General features: G+C 55.9%; 1 protein-coding gene across 1 annotated transcript in view; it reads left to right on the plus strand.

Annotated features, from left to right (window-relative positions):
* SLC9A3R2 (solute carrier family 9, subfamily A (NHE3, cation proton antiporter 3), member 3 regulator 2) overlaps positions 1 to 16,991 on the plus strand; it is a 40,690-nt gene that overhangs the window by 19,872 nt on the left and 3,827 nt on the right. Inside the window, exons 3-6 of the mRNA XM_010570467.1 lie at positions 8,080 to 8,256; positions 11,553 to 11,706; positions 14,255 to 14,298; positions 14,964 to 15,026. Of these exons, the coding sequence (XP_010568769.1) occupies positions 8,080 to 8,256; positions 11,553 to 11,706; positions 14,255 to 14,298; positions 14,964 to 15,026 (438 nt within the window). The remainder of the gene's footprint in view (positions 1 to 8,079; positions 8,257 to 11,552; positions 11,707 to 14,254; positions 14,299 to 14,963; positions 15,027 to 16,991) is intronic.

Consider the following 16,991-nt stretch of genomic DNA (forward strand, 5'->3'; position numbering starts at 1 on the left):
GGGCCCCCCCCCCCCCCCCCCCCCATGGCGTTGCTGGCTGGCGGTCCCGCTTTCTGGCTTGGTTTCGAGGTTCCTTTGACATTTGCTATCAGCGGTCAGCCCTGTCCCTCCCGAAAAGCGTCACTGAGGTCCTCCTGGCCTGGGGTGGCAGGGGGATGCAGGGCTACAATAGACCCCTTTCTGGTGCTGCTTTAATGGGAAAATTTGAGTCATTCCTGGGGGAAGGGGAAAGAAAACCAGTCCCGCTGTAGCAGGCGGCGGATCCCTGGCACGGCAGTGAATGGAGGCAGTAATCCCGCTCCTGGCTGTGGCATGAGCCCAAAGCCTCCCTGGTTCTCATGGCAAGCGGGGCTGTGGGCACTGCCGGCAGCCGAGGTGAGGGCTCTTGCTTCTCCCAGCTTTCTTCATCTTTGTAGTGTGAAAGACGGCGGGTTTTCACATCGGGGACATGCGGACCCCCCCTTCCCCTTCCCAGATCAGGGTCATAAACATCTGCTTAAAGTTAAGTGTATCCCTAAATCTGTGCGGAGGCAGCGGCCTTTGAGCTTCCAACAAAATTGTAGTAATAATAGTGGCAATTAAAGCTTGCTGGCGGCTCAGCTCGGCTCCCATTATAACCGTTACTGCCAAGGGAGGGTGCCCGTGTCAGGGCGGGTGTAAATGGGCCCCTTGTTCTGGCATTGCTGCAGCCCCAGGCCCCCTTCCTGCATGAATTTCTCCCCCCGCTCGGCTCCTTCCCAGCTCCCAGCATCACCCCTCGCTGCTCTGCCTGCTGGCGTTTGGGATTTGGTGGGCTTCCCGGGTTGCCGGAGCTGCCCTTCTCCTCTGCAACCCGAAGGGCGTCCGCCCTGTGCATTCCTCCCGTGCATCCCTTGGGGCTCGCTGCCTGCAGCAGTGGAGAAGCCAAAGTGCAGGGGATGGAGAGGTCCTGGCTGGAGGTGAGACAGCGGGGATGGATGCTGAGGCCCTGAGCAGTGTCCCTTCTCCCCCCCCAGGACATCTTGGTGTCCTGAGGTGGCCATGGAGCAGGACGGGAGCCCAGTGTCCCCCAGTCCTGGCGGGATTTGCCGGCAGAGGTTTTCTTTGCAGGGAGCAGGCGAGCAAAGGAGCCATTTTCTGACCGAAACCACATGTGAAAGGAGAGGAAACGCTACGGGAGCTGACTTAAAAGAAAATATGTTAGCAATGTAAATTAGGCAGGAATGCTCCTGCCTGTGTTTTCTCCAGCTCGGCTGAGCAGAGGCGGAAAGGCTTGACGCGTTGCAGGGTGATCCGGAGCCTGGAGCACATCCAGGGGTGCAATTCCGAACAGCGGCGATTAGAGCCTATTTGGCCACCCCCGAGAAGCAGCGAAGCCCACCGGGCTGGGCCATGGAGGGATGGAGCCGGTGCCGGGAGCAGCCCCGAAAGCACCGGTGGGCGCAGAGTGCTGCGGGTGAGGTGGTCCCAGGCAGGATTGAGCCGATTAGGTGGCGAGCCCTGATCTCCGGTGATTACGCACAGTGATGGAGCTGAGGCGGCCGTCAGACCCGTGGCGGATGAGCTCAGCTCGGTTTGAGCAAATCCCCGTGCCGGGAGGGGGGTGAGCGGGGCCGGAGCTCCCTTTCCCATTGCAGTGCCACCGTGGGACACCGCTTGCTTCCCGGCTGTGCCGAGAGCATCTCTTCAGCCTCGGAGCGGGGGGGTTCAGGGGGTGAACCCCCTTGCTGAGGTGCACAGCAGCATCGTGGTTTCGGCGCGTCGGTCTGCAGGAGCGGCTCTGCCCCGCGGCGTGCTGATGGTACCAAACCGGCCTTGGCCACTAGACTAGTTCTGTGTCTGTGCGTGTGTGTGCTCAGTTCTCCTCCTCCTCCTCCTCTCTTGGAGGACCTGGAGAGCCAGGTATCCGTGCTGGCCCTGGTGTTTTATTCCTGGAATAAACCCTTAAAGCGTGACTTTTCAAGGCGTTTTAGCCCATTTGCCTGTGTAGCGCGGGGAACTGCGGGGTGGAGGGGCTGGAGATGGTGCTGGGACCCAACGTGGCTGCGCTCGGCCACCGTCGGCTTTGAGCATCCTGGGCAGGGAGAGACCTGCGGCCGTTCTGGCTGGGTTGCCCAGGGCTGGGCGACAGCTCGCCCGGCTGGGCTGGCCAGCGAGTTTGCATCGTGCTCAAAAGCACGTACCGATGCCTGCGCGACGGAGGTCTTTGAAAAACCCTTTTCATCCCCAGCCCTGCCCAAAGTCACTCTGCGGGTGATGGTTGGAACGCACAGGTTGGTTTTGGGAGTTAGTGCCCTTTGGGAAGGTGGAGGTGGTGGGCAGGGGCTGGTGGGGGGGAGCGCAGGGGCTGGAGCTGGAGCTTGGGACTGGGTCGGCGGTGATGGCGAGCGGGTCTCTGATGCTGGCAGCCTCGTGGTCTTGAGCTTGGGCTGGCGGGTGGGTGCTGGAGCCAGCGAGGGGCTTTTCTAGGGGCAGGTGGGTTTTGCTTGGACAGCGGAGCGTGGGGGGCTGCTCTGCTGCCCCTCAAAACCCGGGAGACAAGTTTGTTTCAGGAAACAGAAAAGACCAAAGTGCCGGCGGTTTGGTGCTTCTGCGAGGGGATTCTGCTCGCTTGGAGGTTGGCACCTACTAAGTAATTGCATGGAAACCCCTCGTTAATCAGAGTGGGTGACATTTAAGATACCAGCTCCATGGTGGAGTGTGCTTGGAAACATCCGTCAGAATGGGAATGGTCCCAGCCACTGCAGGGACCTGCACGGGGGTGGCACGAAGCTTGTGCTGCGGTGTCCTGGTAAGCCAGGGGGTGTTCCCAGGCGACCCCAGTTCCCAGCAGCAGCACTGGAAACTCTATCGGAAAAAAAAATCAGATGCTGCAAGAGTTGCAATGAGATTGTGAGAGCTGGCAACACCCAAACAGTTTTGTTTGGTGTTTTTTTTTTTATTGAAAGCATTTCATTGTTATTTAATGTCTTGTTTGTGCATTTTTAAATGGACCAGCTTGAGCAGCGTTTCCGAAACCTTTTTCCTTCTAAAATGACGATTTGTCTCAAGCGACAGCTCCAGGGGTGGTGTGGCAATGCAGCTTATTGTCCAAGCAGCATTTATCTGCACATGCATATCTGTGGATGGGTATAGCCAGTGATGCTTGTAGGTGGAATATGCCATGCCATGCCATTGCTTCTTAATACAATTTATGAAATTAATGGTCACTGGTAGTATCCAGATTCCTAGAAAAAAAATTTGCTTTGTTTTGCAATTATTTTTTGCATGCAATTTTTTTGCACGCAAATAGTCAAGAAATACAGTTTAATTATTGTTGCTTTCTAGTATACGTGCGAATTTAACTTACCCAAACTAGCTTTTATGTTCTTGGCATGCGAAAGGGCGGCAAAGCCTCCTCTGGAGCAATACTGAAGCGTTTCTGCAGGGGTGAGTGGTGGTGAATTTCTGGGGAGCCCAGATAACGTGCCACTGTTACAGGGAACGCTTCATCGCAGGGCTTGAGTTTCACAAAGGCAAAGTCCCCCCGGGAGCTTAGGAAATATCTTCCCAGAACACAACCAGGGAAACGTTGGCACAGGTCGAAAAGAAAATAAATAGCAGAGCTGGCAAGAGACGCAGCAGCTCTGTGTCAACAGAGCACGTAAGTGCAAAGTGTTTGAGCATGTGCTCGGGTCTGGGTGAAGTGAGGGGAGCGTCAGTGTTTGCAAAGCCCCTCTCTGGGATTAAGCAGAGTTGTGGTCTAAGACCTGTTTTTTCCAGTGGTCGAGGATTGCGTTAGTTGGGAGGTTTAAGAGCCCAGCGAAAGCCCCAGATCATCTCTGCGGGAGGATAAGCAGTTCTGCCCGAGGATTTCTGCTCAGAACAGATGCTGAATTGGGATTTATTTATTTATTTAAAACAAAGATCTTTAATTCATTTCAGTTAAGGACCTTGAATTCAAGATTTTGTGGTGAAAGCAGAGCAAGTCCGCATGGGACATGGCACCGGTTACTACCCTCACAGCCAAAGAGATCCTGCAGACGAAGGTTTCCCCTGTGTGGTTTATTTATTGGGTAATTTGATTTCCCTGGTGATCCCGGGGGATCCCTCGAAGGCGGAGGGACTGGCCCCGCTGCCGTGTCTCCCCGCAGCCGCCTGCCGAGGCCGGGGGATCTCTGTGCTGGGACGGCAGCCACAGCGCGGTATTTTCGGGTGACTTTCTTGGTGCTTTCGCACTGCTGCCGGAGCTGTGACCCTGTAAAAATGGAGGAAGAGGAAAATGGTTTAAAAAGGTCCTTTGAAAACCCAAATAGGTGATCCCAGACGCATTCCCCTCTGCTTGCGAGACGTGCCCCCTTTTCCTAGCTGCACAGAGCCCTGTGCATCCTTTAAGGTCGCGCGGATCTGACCCTCTTTGGCCGGTTGAATCATTTCCTGTTTTCTTCAGTTTTTGAAGAACTCCAAAGCAAGCTGGAAATGTTTGCAGTTAGGGTGAACCAACTGCGCTGGGGCCATGGGAAAAACACAGGCGTGCTAAATCTGCGGAGGGAGAGGATGCGAGGCAGAGGGGCTGGTCCTGGCTTTTGCTGAGCAGGTAGCTGAAACGCTTTGGGAACCCTGCCTGGTTTTAGCAGGAGATGGGTTTTATCTATCAGTGGATGGTTGCACTGATTGGTCTCGATGTTGCACCGATGATTTTTCCCTTTTAAGAACCGATCTGTGCATTGAGGTGTCAATGCCAAGAGCATCTCCCCGGGCAGGTGCCTGTGGGTCTCTTTTCCTCCAAAAGTTGTCCTGGTAGCATCCCTGCGCCCCGCGCGCTCAGGTGCATTGTGTGCACGTGAGCAGTCAGTAAAGCTTTTCTTGCAGCTCTCTCCATGCTTTGTTTTGTTTGTTTTTTATACAACCCCTGCATTGCTAAATTAATCTCTGTAAATCTCAGGTACAGTTTGCAGCTGGTCCGAGTAAGCCTCAATGGCCACGATGGGCGCTGCCGACAGCAGCTCTCATTTGTAAGCGCTTTTTGAAGAATTTGACACCCTGGCCGCGAGGACTCAAGGTGGCTGGAGGGCTGGTCATCTCGCATCCCTCTTTTCTTCCCGGATGCTGGGATTGAGCTGGTCGAGCTGGTCCTGAATCCTGACCCACCTCTATCCCCACTGGGCATTGCAGCCACGGCCAAAGTTCCTCCCTGCTTTTTGCCCCAGGACTCTGGGACCGACCTCATTGCTCGCTGTCGGAGAGCGCAGTCGGCACGCACCCACGCGAGCGGGAGCAGATGATGGGTGCAAGCGGGAGCAGATGGATGCAAGCGGTTGCAGCTTCAGCTCTTGCTTTGCCCGGGGGCTGCTGAGCGCTGGCGCTTGGCCATGGGGAAGGCTTTGCTCTCACCTCCCTGCTTTGGGGTTCGGCAGAGCTGGGGAGCCCATGGCGGGGTGGGGGGGGATGGATGTCAGGCTGTCAGCCCCACGGGGGCTGTGTTGGGAAGAGCTCAAGGTGAGGAAGCAAGTCGCAGAGGGAACGGAGGAGGAGGTTTGGTGCGGTCAGCCACCCTGGGAAGATGCGGCCCTAAGTGATGGGTTGGGGGGAAAGGTGGCTTTTTTGCATTCGTATTCCCAACAAAGGGCTGCGCGGGGATGAGGGCTGCAGTCACGCCGGAGTTGTCCCCTGAACTCCTCCAACCCCCCGTGAAGCCCGCCAGCTTGAGTATTTCGTAAGCAGCTCGAAGAGAGCTGTGCTGGGATATTTATTTACATCCCATCGAGCCGGCGGGTGCGTGCGGGGTCGGAGCGAGCTCCGGATGGGGCGAGGGGGAGTTTTCCCCCCCGCAGTGAAGCAGTCGTGGTGGGTTTCTGCCTCCCCTTGCCCTGTCCCCAGGTCTCACCCCATCCCCAGGTCTCACCCCATTGCATTAAAGCCCACAACAGGCAGCTGGTGCTGGGGAGGGCTGTCCGGAGCCCCTGCTTGCCAGGCGGCCACGGTCACAGCTCACAGCATGGGGACATGTGCTCTCTGTGGCATGAACTGGGGTATTTCTCGCTGGGATTATTTGGGTTTATCTCTTGTTTTCTGTGGTGTCTGTCCCCTGCCAGCAACAGCAGTGTCACCCCGGCTGGGTGTGTTTGTGTCACCGATGGTGCCTGTGCTCGGTGCGGGTGACGGCTGATGCCCCGCGCCTGAGGATCCTCTGGCCCTGAGCTCTGCAAAGTGGGGAACCCAGCTGGGGACAGGGACGTGCATTGAATAATATTTGTCGTGTTTTGCCATTTGCATTAACGCGGTGCCCCAGGGGCAGAAGGACGCAGTGGGGCAGCCGGCGGCTCCGGGGTCACGCCGGAGGGGAAAGGCAGCAGAGCCGTTCCCCAGCGTGGCAGGTCCCTGGGGGAGACTGCTCTGTGTCCCCCCACCTGATGCTCCTCCAGAAAAATCCCTCTTTGAGGGGATGAAGAAGACGGGATCAGCCCCCAAAGCGACTTAGCCGTGGCGGTCCCGGCAGCAGGAGCCAGCAGCTCGCCAGCAATGCTCGGCCACCCAGTAATCGGCTTGCTTGCACGCTGTGCTTCTCCTGCGGGAATTGGGCACTGACCCTGGGGGTGCCGCTGGCAGGTCGCTGAGTGCTGATGAATTGATTCAGCTCTTCACCGCCCTCCGTATTTGCCCCACCGTGACTCGCGGTGGCCAAAAATCACCTTGTATTGTTGCAAACGGAGTTATTCCCCATCGTCATTGGGGCACGCAGGGACCCTGCGGATAGTCCAGCTCCACGGTGGCAGTGGGAAATGTCCTTTGGCTTTTTTGGCTCTTGCCACGCGGGGTCTATGTGCAGCTGGAGCCCCTTGGCATCGTCCCTGGGGTTCCCTGCGTGGGTGGTGGCCAGGCCAGGTCTCCTGGGCATCAGCCATGGGTGCCCTCACCTCCCGCAGCCCTTCCTGCAGAGGAAGCGGCTTTTAAGCAACATTGAGGGTATTTTGCAGAAATAACCCCGAGGTGCTGCCGGTGCGAGGAGCCGTTGGCACAAGCAGTTCCAGCACGAAGGCAGCACAGCGTGGAGGAGGGAGGACATCTCTGGGTATGTGGCAGGAGGGGAGGGGGTGCAGGTTTGGTGTTTCTTGGTGCCTCTCGGCCAAGAGAGGAACGTGGAGAAGATTGCTGCATGGGTTTTTAATTTGCAAGGAAAGGCTGTACCTGCTTTCACCATAAATGTGATTTGAAAAAAATGTCGTCTGTTAGCAGGAGGGGAGTGGCATTTCTTTTAACGAAAGATTAAACCTCAGCCACAGGGGATGTTTTCCTTAAACCACAGATGAAAATGAAAACCCCGATCTCCGGGGTGGCTCTCGCCGGGGACGCGGTGCTGTGCCGTGAGCCGGTGCTGCCCAGTGCGTGGGCTGGGAAGGGGCTGTGTGGGGGCTGGTGGGGAGAGCAGGGAATGTAATGGGTCCTGCAGACCTGGAGAAAAGCTAGTATTTGTTGCTCCCCTGGCTGCCCTGAGGAGCTGTAAAGCATTTTCCATGGGATGGGGGGAAGGCACTAAACTCCTCACGCGTTCCTGTACCATTCATCCTATAGCAAGCTCAGCCTTTGGATGCTGTGGGAGCTGTCAGGCGTGGTTCGTCACCCCGGCCCCCAGAGCCCCTCCGCTGGGTTGTGATCATACTTGCAGGTGATGCCGATGTCACCAGGACCAAGGGCATGGCAATGCCTTAAATAAATAACTAAGGTTAATCCAGTGTCTCGGTGAGCCTGTGTGCTTCGCCTGGGCTCTCAGGTTTGGTTCCTCCCTGCCCAGGGCTGCAGCCGTGGGGGTCAACTGCTGCTGGGGGGGTCTCTGCGTATGGGCGGACTTTATCTGGGCTGCTTCTGGTGAAGGAAATGCATTTTTGTTTTGTTTTAATTTTTCTGGAATGGTTTCGGACAATTGATTTTCTAAAATAGACTCAATGAGAGGAAATTCATTTGTTAACCTGTCCCCATTCTGGGGAACAGGAGGACGGGGTGCAGATACGGTGCTTCCTTGGTAGCTTTATTTACAATTGCATCTGCTTTAGGGCAAACCCAAACCTCTAAATTAACCGCCATGTTTTGTCTCCCCTCCCCAACCCCTCCTCTGTTAATCAGGATCTAAACGGACAGAAGGAGCTGTGCCCACGTCTCTGCCACCTGAAGAAAGGCCCCAATGGCTACGGCTTCAACCTGCACAGTGAGAAGTCCCGGCCAGGGCAGTTCATCCGCTCGGTCGACCCCGACTCACCAGCCTCCAGAGCTGGGCTGCGGCCCCAGGACCGGCTGGTGGAGGTAACAGCATGGGGACTCGGCACCTCCCTGCCTGGGAAGCCTTTTGGGGTTTCCTCGGCATATGCTGCACAGGATGTTCAATCCTGCCTGGTCTGGCAGGAGCGGCTGGGTCCTGTCCCCCTCGCGCAGGTGGGGAGAGGGATGGCAGAAGCGATGGGACCCTTAGGAAGCCTGAAGCTGAAACCAGCCCCCATCCCTTGAGCTTTTCCATCAGATCCCCCCGTGTTCCTCCATAATACAGAGCCATAAGACCGATGCGGGTGCTTAGGCAGTGGCTTTGCGGTCCTTTGGCAGCTCGTTCAAAGCAGGCACTTGCAAGCGCTGAAATCTAGATGATGCTGCTGGCTCTGGCTGGCACAGAGGAGGGGGGGAGCGGACAAACTGTTGCCCCTGTGCCCATCCGGGTGGCTCGGGGGTGCCAGCGGGATCCCACGGACAGATGGGGTGTTTGATGGGTCCCCGTCTTCCCCCCGCAGCACAGCGAGCCCCGTAGTCGGTGGCATTGCCTGATGCCGCTCAGTGCTGGAGCTGGCTCTGCCCGCTGCAGCGAAAGGGGCGCAGGGACGGATGGGACCCGTCCCACCACCAGCGCAGGGGAGGGGGTGACCCCCCACCCAGCCACCCTCCGGTCTGACGTCCTGCCGCGGGCGTAAGGATGGGTTGGTGCTGCCCAGCTGAGCTGATGCGCTGCCAGGCAGGCGTTTGGAAAAAGAGGGGGAAAAGCTTTGGAGAGATGTTAAGACATGAGATTGTGAATGACGGGGAGAAACCGCTCTTGAAAGCAGCTTCCTGGTCACTGAGTGCTGGACAACACAAGTTTCGATGCAGCCAGGAATCACCCTCCCTTTGGCTTGTTTGTGTCTTGTGTTTTTCCTGAAGAATGAGGTTTTTTCCCGTCCAGAGCTGCCTCTGCTTTGAGCGGCGCGCGGACAGAGGGACAGGCAGGGCTTGATCTGGCAGCCGATGCCCCAGGCACGGCAGCCATCACCCTTTTTTGCTGCAGGAGCACCTGGATGTCCCCTGCTTGGGGTGATACGTGGTCCCATGGGGACCAAGCCGTGGCCCTCGCTGCCGGCTCAGAGTGGGAACAGGCTTTGCACTCCTGGAAGAAAACACTCGCATCCCGCAGAGCCGGGCGAGTTGGGGAAATACTAAGACCAAAGCACTCGCCTGCTTTCTAGCCCCGTGAATAATTGTTCCTCAGCTGGTGGGAGCTGCTGCCTCTTCCCAGCACCTGAAAGTTTAATGCTGGGAGCAGGATGGGGCCGGGGCCGGGAGCGGGGCACCGGCGGCAGCAGCTCCCAGCAGCGCGGTGTCACGGCGAGGCGTTGTGTTATTTATTTATCGGTGCTTGGCGGAGCGCCTGGCACACACAAAGCGGCGAGGGGTGAGCTGGCGAGCTCGGAAACCCAATCCCCTCCGTACTCGCTCTTTGGGGCTTTGATAAATATTTGATGCCCCCCAGCCCTTCTGCCCTGGGCGGGCTGGGGGTGCTGGGGTGGGGGGAGAGCAGCCCCACGCTGCCTGGCTGAGCTTAACCAGGGGTGAGCACTGGATGTGAATTGGGGTGACCTGGGGCGGCAGGAGGATGCTGCTGGGGTTACAAGCCAGCAATTGAAGTTGCCGGTGAGATGCAAAGCCTGGGGAGGGGGGTTTCCCTTTCTGTCCTGGCCCTCAGGACCTGCTTCTGCCCCAGGTTTGTGTTCAGGCATCCAAAACACAAAGTTTGGAGCTGGCCTAGCTCAGGCTCTGCAGTGTTCATCTGCCTTGTCCCTTTGCGGTGGGGACAAGCAACCTCCGCCCCCGGGGTCGTGCCGAGGCTGTCGGGGGGCTGGAGACCCTCCGAATGGTCTCCAGCCCCCCGACAGCCTCGGCACGACCCAGAGGCGGCAATTGCTCGTTCCTGCTGTGATGCAGCCACGACTTTGCAGCGAGAGAGACCATGGCTGTCCTGCTTCCCTGGAATGGGCTGCAGCATCCTGGGAGCTGCTGGGGCAATGCCATGCTGGTGTAGCTCAGCTCCCGGGGGGGCTGCTGGGATGGGGTTACCCCACTCCCGGGCTCGGTCCCTGACTCTGGCATCGGTGTGCTCTGTTTTTCGGGGTCTGGCACTGGAGAAGGCAGTTGTCTCTGCAGGCGGTGGAGGAATAAAAATGTGTTGATGCTGGTGATCCCGGACGGCCGTGGCCCTGCAGGAGAGCAGGCGTGTGCAGCCAGAGCATGCAGTTATAACGTCATGTGCGGCTTAGAAAAACAAACAAAACCTGCTGTCCTCTTCTCCTAACGAAGGCCTTTCTGTGTTGGACAGATTTCTGAAGTCTTTGATTTGTTTCAGAAAGCTGTATTAGCAGAGTAGCTATTTTTAAGAGGAGGTTACTCTGTTCCCGGTGATCTCTGCTCCACCAGCGCTCTCTGCCCTACTCCATCCAAGCTGAATTAGCACATCGCTCTGCCGTCCCGCAGGCAGGCTCCTTTGGATGCCAAAGACAGGACGGGTGGTGAAGGGTGGGTCGAGCTTTGCCGGAGACAGGCTGGAGCATTGAAAAGAGTTTATCGCACAAAAGCGGGTCCAGCAGCGAGGGGCCGGGCAGTGTGGAGACCTTCCCCTGTGGGACAAAGGGTGATTCATTCCCCACCGCGAACAATGCCTCGAAATCACAATTGTCCCCTCGCTGCAGGGAACAATTAGGAGCAGAGGATCATGTTCCCTGGTAGGTCCCGGCTCGCACGCAGGGAAAGGAAAAATGAATCTGTGCAGCAGGCACGGGGACTCGCCCACCAGGGATGTGGAAAATCCACGGATTTCCATCGTGGAGGGATGAACGATGGTGTGGTGATGGGGCAGCCACCTGGGCAGGGCCAAGGAGAAGGACGTGCCAGTGGCACCCAGCCCAGTGCCCGTGCCCATGGTTGCACCCTGTAGCAGCCTGAGATACCTGGGGCACGTCCAAGGTGAAGGCTGGGTTTGAAATCACTGAAGAGGGCAGCCAAAGCGTTTTAGGCAGGACCGGGGTGGGCGAGGTGATGGAGGAGTGTGGGGTCTGTGATTCCCGATGGATGTGTTTGGGATGCAGGCGGAGGGGTGCAGTAACACGAAGGATGCTCTGGCAGAGGCACCGGGCGGGTGGTCGGAGGCTGTGGCTGGCTTGAGAGGGGGAAGAAAAAAGCCTGTAGCCTTCCTATCATCCCAATGGAAATTGAAAAAGGAAAATCCCGTCCCTTAGGGGATGAGGAGGCTGCTCTGGGGGTCTGTGAGCAGCATCTCAGACTTGGGTTCTGATGCCGTGGCTTTGCAGGTGAACGGCATAAATGTGGAGGGCCTGCGGCACTCGGAGGTGGTGTCCCACATTAAGTCCAGGGAGAACGAAGCCAGGCTCCTGGTGGTGGACCCCGAAACAGATGATTACTTCAAGAAGCTGGGGGTGACCCCCACGGAGGAGCACACCAAAGGTGAGACCTCGCTTTCCCTGGGTGACACTACACCGTTCCTGTGACTCACCGTGTCATGGGTGGGATTTCAGAAGTGAGGGAGAGTCACGTTTCCCTTCTGTCTCATCCCTTGGTAGTTTCCTGAGCACCACCCAGCTATTTATAAATAGCGAGAACGCTTCCTAACCTAGCCAAAAAGCAATTTGTTATTTTTATATGGTGAATAATTAACTTAGGAACTTGCTGCCATAAAGCGGCTGAGGGAAAGCATGGTGGGGTTTGGGGGGAGCTGGGCGCTCGGTGAGCGATGAGCTCAGGGAGGGATGCTCAGATGGAACCGGTCCATCTGGTTGGGGCTGGGAAGCCTCTCTGACAGCAGTTCCTCCAGCCCCTCTGTTTTTGGCTGCAGCACCCACACCCTGGGAGACAGGGTGTCTGGTGTGGGAGTGGGTGGACCCGCAGGGTCCAGGAGCAGAGCGGTCTGCCCAGGGTGCTGAGCTGGGGGTCTCGGGAGGGAGAGTGCCATAAATCCCCCGTTGCTCTTTGCTCCGGTGAAGGAGCCTGAGGGTGCATCGAGAAATACCGGAGCAAAACGCCGTGTGCGTGCAGCGGGAAGGGTTTCACGCCACGGCGATCACAGGGGTGGCTGTTGCAGGAAATGTTTTCTTTGCTGTTGAAACCTGGCAGAGAAAGCCGCCTCTCCGCTCCCCGACCTGTTGTGCTGCGGCTCCCGGCTGGGGAGGGAGTGGGGTGCTCCCCAGCCCGTCCTGCTCCCCCCGGCTGAATGGGGAGCTCTGTTTCCCAATACAGCTGTTCCTTATCTGATCTGCAGCCCGGCTCCCTCGGATACTCAATGGGGAGATTTGTCCAAAAAAATAGGTCAAACAAAGCTGAGAAGCGCACGGGGCGAAAGCGGTGTCAGATGCTCCGTGTCGGTTCGAGGAGGAGCTGGGGTGAAGCTGTCTGCTGGCACGAGCGATAAAGGAGCCCTTGTTCCCCGGGGGGGGATGTAGCCAGGGCCACGGATGCATGAGGGGGGGTGCGGGTGGGTGCTCGAGCCCCTGCCTTGGCTCTGCAGCTCTCGCTGCCGTCTCGATGCATTCGTCAGAGATCAAGAACTGGGTCTGGCTGGCTGGGGACGGCACCTGTGTTGATGACAAAGTGCTCTGGTAAATTCTGTTGTTTGCAGGATAAGAGGAAATAATAATTGCGCTCTTTAATCAAACTGCTTTGACCTCAAGATGACAATTTAAAAGTCTTACAGCTGATCCTAAGCACCTCAATGTTTTAGCCAATGAGTATATTTTAAGAACTATGCACCTTTCGGGAGTAAGGAGATAGGAAAATATTTCCAGACATGCCAAATTTTGAAATAACTTTTTTTTTAAGTCCAGTTCCACTTTAATATTGCTTGTGATTTGAAACTTGCTTCTCATTTAAATAATATTATCTTTTAGCTTCTTATGACACCAGAGACTTTAACATCATCTCTGCTATGAGCCGACTTTCTTCCGATGACCATTGCTCAGAGCTTATCAACGAGTCCAGCATTCAGTGTGATAAAATACTCAAGGATCCCAACACCATAACTGAGGCTTTTGCACCAGCATGCTCTCAAAATTATGATTTGGGTTTATTTTTTTTACAAGGAAAGGTGCCCTGATTTGCACTAGGAATCCCTGCAGCTCTCACTGATCCAGCCCCCAAATCGGTCCTTCGGAAAGCCCAGCCGTGCCCGTACGTGGTGCAGGGAGATGATGGCTCTGGAGCTGTGCAGTTAGCTGCCCTGGGTCTCTGCAGTTGCAAGATGCATTTGGCACCACGTGCTGCTCTTGCTTCACTGGATTTCGGGTGACACAGCGATGTGCATCCACATCATTGTCTTCTGCTGGAGATATGCACAGAGTGAGGGCTTTGCCCCAAGAAGCATTCATGCTTGACATAATTCAGTTATTAATCCTGTCACAATTAACACATCTGTTAGCCTGAGACAGATGAGACGTGGTAATGCCTTTAGCAATGACTTGATTGTGGTGACTGGCAGCTTATCTGCATAAAATTGGCCATCTTGTGGAATATTATTAGTGCAAATCGTTGGAAGTGAGCAAAAAAAAAAGTGCCAGGGTACCTGGGGGGTGGGTTCCTTGCCACATGCTGTTATGACACCAAGGTGCTGATTTCGGTGAAGAACGTTGGGTTGTTTTTTAAGATTTCTGATGAAACAGCTTCTGAAGAAAAATTAATAGTCAAAAAAATGAGACAATGCAAGTTACTTGGTCCCCTTCCTGGAAGGTGTTTTCTTCTGATGAAAGCAGGGTGACATCAAGTGAAATCAGGGGAATTTGAAAGGATTTGGTTCCAGAAGGGCCCAAGGGGGATGGACAGGCTTTTGTGCAGGCTCGGAAGCAGCACAGGACAAAGTCAAGAGACAAAACACGCTGAGCTGGTGGGGTGGGCAGGGGAGAAGGCAGGCTCGGGTGGGCGATGCTGAGGGATGCTTGCCTGCGACCCAAGGCCGGCAATCCCAGCTGAGTGTATTTACCACGTCTTTTCTTTCTGTGGTCTATAGGTGTGGTACCTCAGCCCATGACAAACGGATCCGCACAGACTCAGGTGAGTACTTGCCTGGTCCAGAGTGCCCCGAGGGCTGGGGTGGCTGGGCAGCATCCCGGGTTAGCTCAGTTTAGGGGAATGTGTTGGAGGGATCAAGAGGGATCGGGGGGAGAGGCCAGGCTCCTGGCACGCCAGCTTTCCTTGGCTCCCACCTGGGACACGTGAGCCTGTCGGGATGACTCGCCAGCCTGCGGAGCAGAGAGGGATGCTCATAATGTCCCCAGGGCTCATTTAGCTCAGTTTAACTGCTGCTGGCTGATCTTAATTGCTTCCTGCTGCAGCTTTAATTTAGGGGTTGAACAAGGCTGGTTTCGGGGCCACTTAATCCCTGTTCCCAGTGACAGAGGGAGGAGGCGAGGGGTGGCAAGTGGCTGCCCGGCGCTGGTGGGATGGTCTGGGGGATGCGGGAGAGCAGCGGCTCTGCCCGCAAATCCCGGGGAGCTCCGGGGCGTGTGCGCGCGTGAGTGTGCAGGGTCCCTTCGGCAGGACCCTCCCCTCCAGGCTCTGGCCCTGGACAAGCCAGGCGCTGCTCTCTGCCTGGTGCAGCGGCTGGGGTGTCCGTCCCCACTGGGCTGGAGCATTTTTCTGCCTAGCTTTTTGTTTTGATTTTTTTTTTTCTAATTCTGTCTTTGTGCAAACTGGACTACCATTTTAATTTCCACTAGCTGAATGGAGGATCCACATCTTCATCTCACAGTGACCTTCAAAGTCCTGGGAAGGAATCAGAGGTAAAAACCCCAAACGTTGCCCCTCCCTTTTACACACTATTGTAGGTACATACTTGCCTTGTGGTGCTGTGTAACGATGCATTCCCAGTTTTGTCTCACAGACTTGGGTATACTTATACCCATCCAGCAAACAAAATCCAGGGTTTTCTTTCATCCCTTGCACTGTAGATGTGCATGAAATGGAGCCGTGAGCTGTCAGCAGCTGCTGGTTCCAGCGTGGAGGTGGCTGTGTTGCTGGGATGGATCAATAACTCCTTCAGGTGGCCGGTCAAGGGCTCGGGACCCTTGGGGTGACGTGTGCCGTAGCAGCACAAACTGCTGTCACAGAAATGTTCTTTCCCTTCTTTGTCCGGGTGACAGAAAAGCTCATGGGGGATGCATGGCCTCTGCCAGCAGCAGCAGCAGATGTCTCCCGTTAATGGACGAGTTTTGCAAGGGTGCAGACGTGTGCTCCGTCCTGGCTGCGGGAGGACTCACGTGTGCTCGTCCCTTTGGGCATCGTCACCTCGGGGAGGAGGTGGCACTGCCCCAAACGCGGGCAGAGGAGAACGTCGAGGGGTGACGGCAGCAAGTTAATTGGCGCTTCGTTGGGCAGTGACTTGTGCTTGAATAGTTTGAAAGGAGGTGTAAGATGAAAGGATGTCTACGAGAGTTTTGGATCTTAAGTGTAATTATACTGACAAGCTACAGGGCGGGAGGCGAGGCTGGGAAGCTGCGAGGGCAGGAGGAGCGGAGCCGTGAGGTTCAAGTGCTGCTAAGAGGAACAAGGCAGGCTAAAATTTAAAAAAGCCAAGTTGCTTTTAGCTTGGGGCACAGTGAATTTATCACAGTGTTTAAAGGAGCTGCTCAAGATGGGAGGAGCATGGATTTGGTGCCTTGCAGGGCTGGGGCTGTTTCTCTGGTGGAGCCTGGCTGAACACCGCAGCAAAGGCAGACCTCGCTGTGCAAGGGGGATGAGTGACCAAAAGTAAACACAAGGCATAGACTGGTATTCTCTCGGTGTTATTAACTGAGCAGGTTTTTTTTTTTCTTAAAATAAGAAGTAAGGGATTTCTAAACTGCTCAAAAATTTCTTTAGCATGAGGCTCTGCTAAAAATAGAGGAATGCCTCCATGCAGGTGCTCTGCGGGGTCTCTGCTGGTTCTGGGTGCTTGTGCTGTCCCCTGCCCCCAGACTGCTGGATGCGGGAGTCTGACGGCAGCAAGTGCTCACGCAGCCTCCTCTGAGCACCCAGAGCCTCTAAAACATCTCGAACGCCAGCTGTGTCCGAGAGCTGTGGCCAAACGCCTGCAGTCTGGCATCTCCGTTTCTCTCTGAGCATTAAATAATACATGTCCTGATCCAATGGCTGCTGCCTTTGGAACACTGGGCTGTGTCCTGGTGCCTGAGCATGGCGGTTTGTCCCGTGGGCTGTTTCAGAGATTGCTGTCCCTCCGCTGCACTAGAAACCAGAGTCCCTGGGGGGTAACAGGGGGTTTGCCTGTGTCTCTGCCCCCCAGTTCGTAGCCTGGTGTGCTCATTCAAGCCACCACCCAGTTCAGTTTGCATTTGTAAGCCAGAGCAAAGCTGGAGCCATTACGTTGCAGTGCTGGTGGACGACCTGCCCATGGTTATCAGCAGCGTTTGTGAAATCATATATTTTGGACTTTCGCATGCGTGGTAGGGCAGCAATGCGAGTAGGCAGGCTCTAAAATGTTCCCTTAAAACAGAAGGTCTTGATTCTGTATGTTTGCACACTATTGACAGGAGCACGGTGCTTGCAGAGCGCAGCCGTGCTGCTCCGGGGTGCAGCAGCCGCTTATCCCTGAACCTGGCTCCTCGGGCACCTCTGCCCTGCCCGGCACCGAGACCTGGCAAAGCCTCCGTACAGACATGACTGAAGAAGCAGAAGCTTTAGATAGTGCCCATTATGGAGCTTTAGACTGTGCCCGCTATGGAGCGTGCTGCCCGCCGAAACCAGCTCTG

Source organism: Haliaeetus leucocephalus, unplaced genomic scaffold (genome assembly GCF_000737465.1).
Source record: "Haliaeetus leucocephalus isolate CR32 unplaced genomic scaffold, Haliaeetus_leucocephalus-4.0 Scaffold295, whole genome shotgun sequence".
Lineage (NCBI taxonomy): Eukaryota > Metazoa > Chordata > Aves > Accipitriformes > Accipitridae > Haliaeetus > Haliaeetus leucocephalus.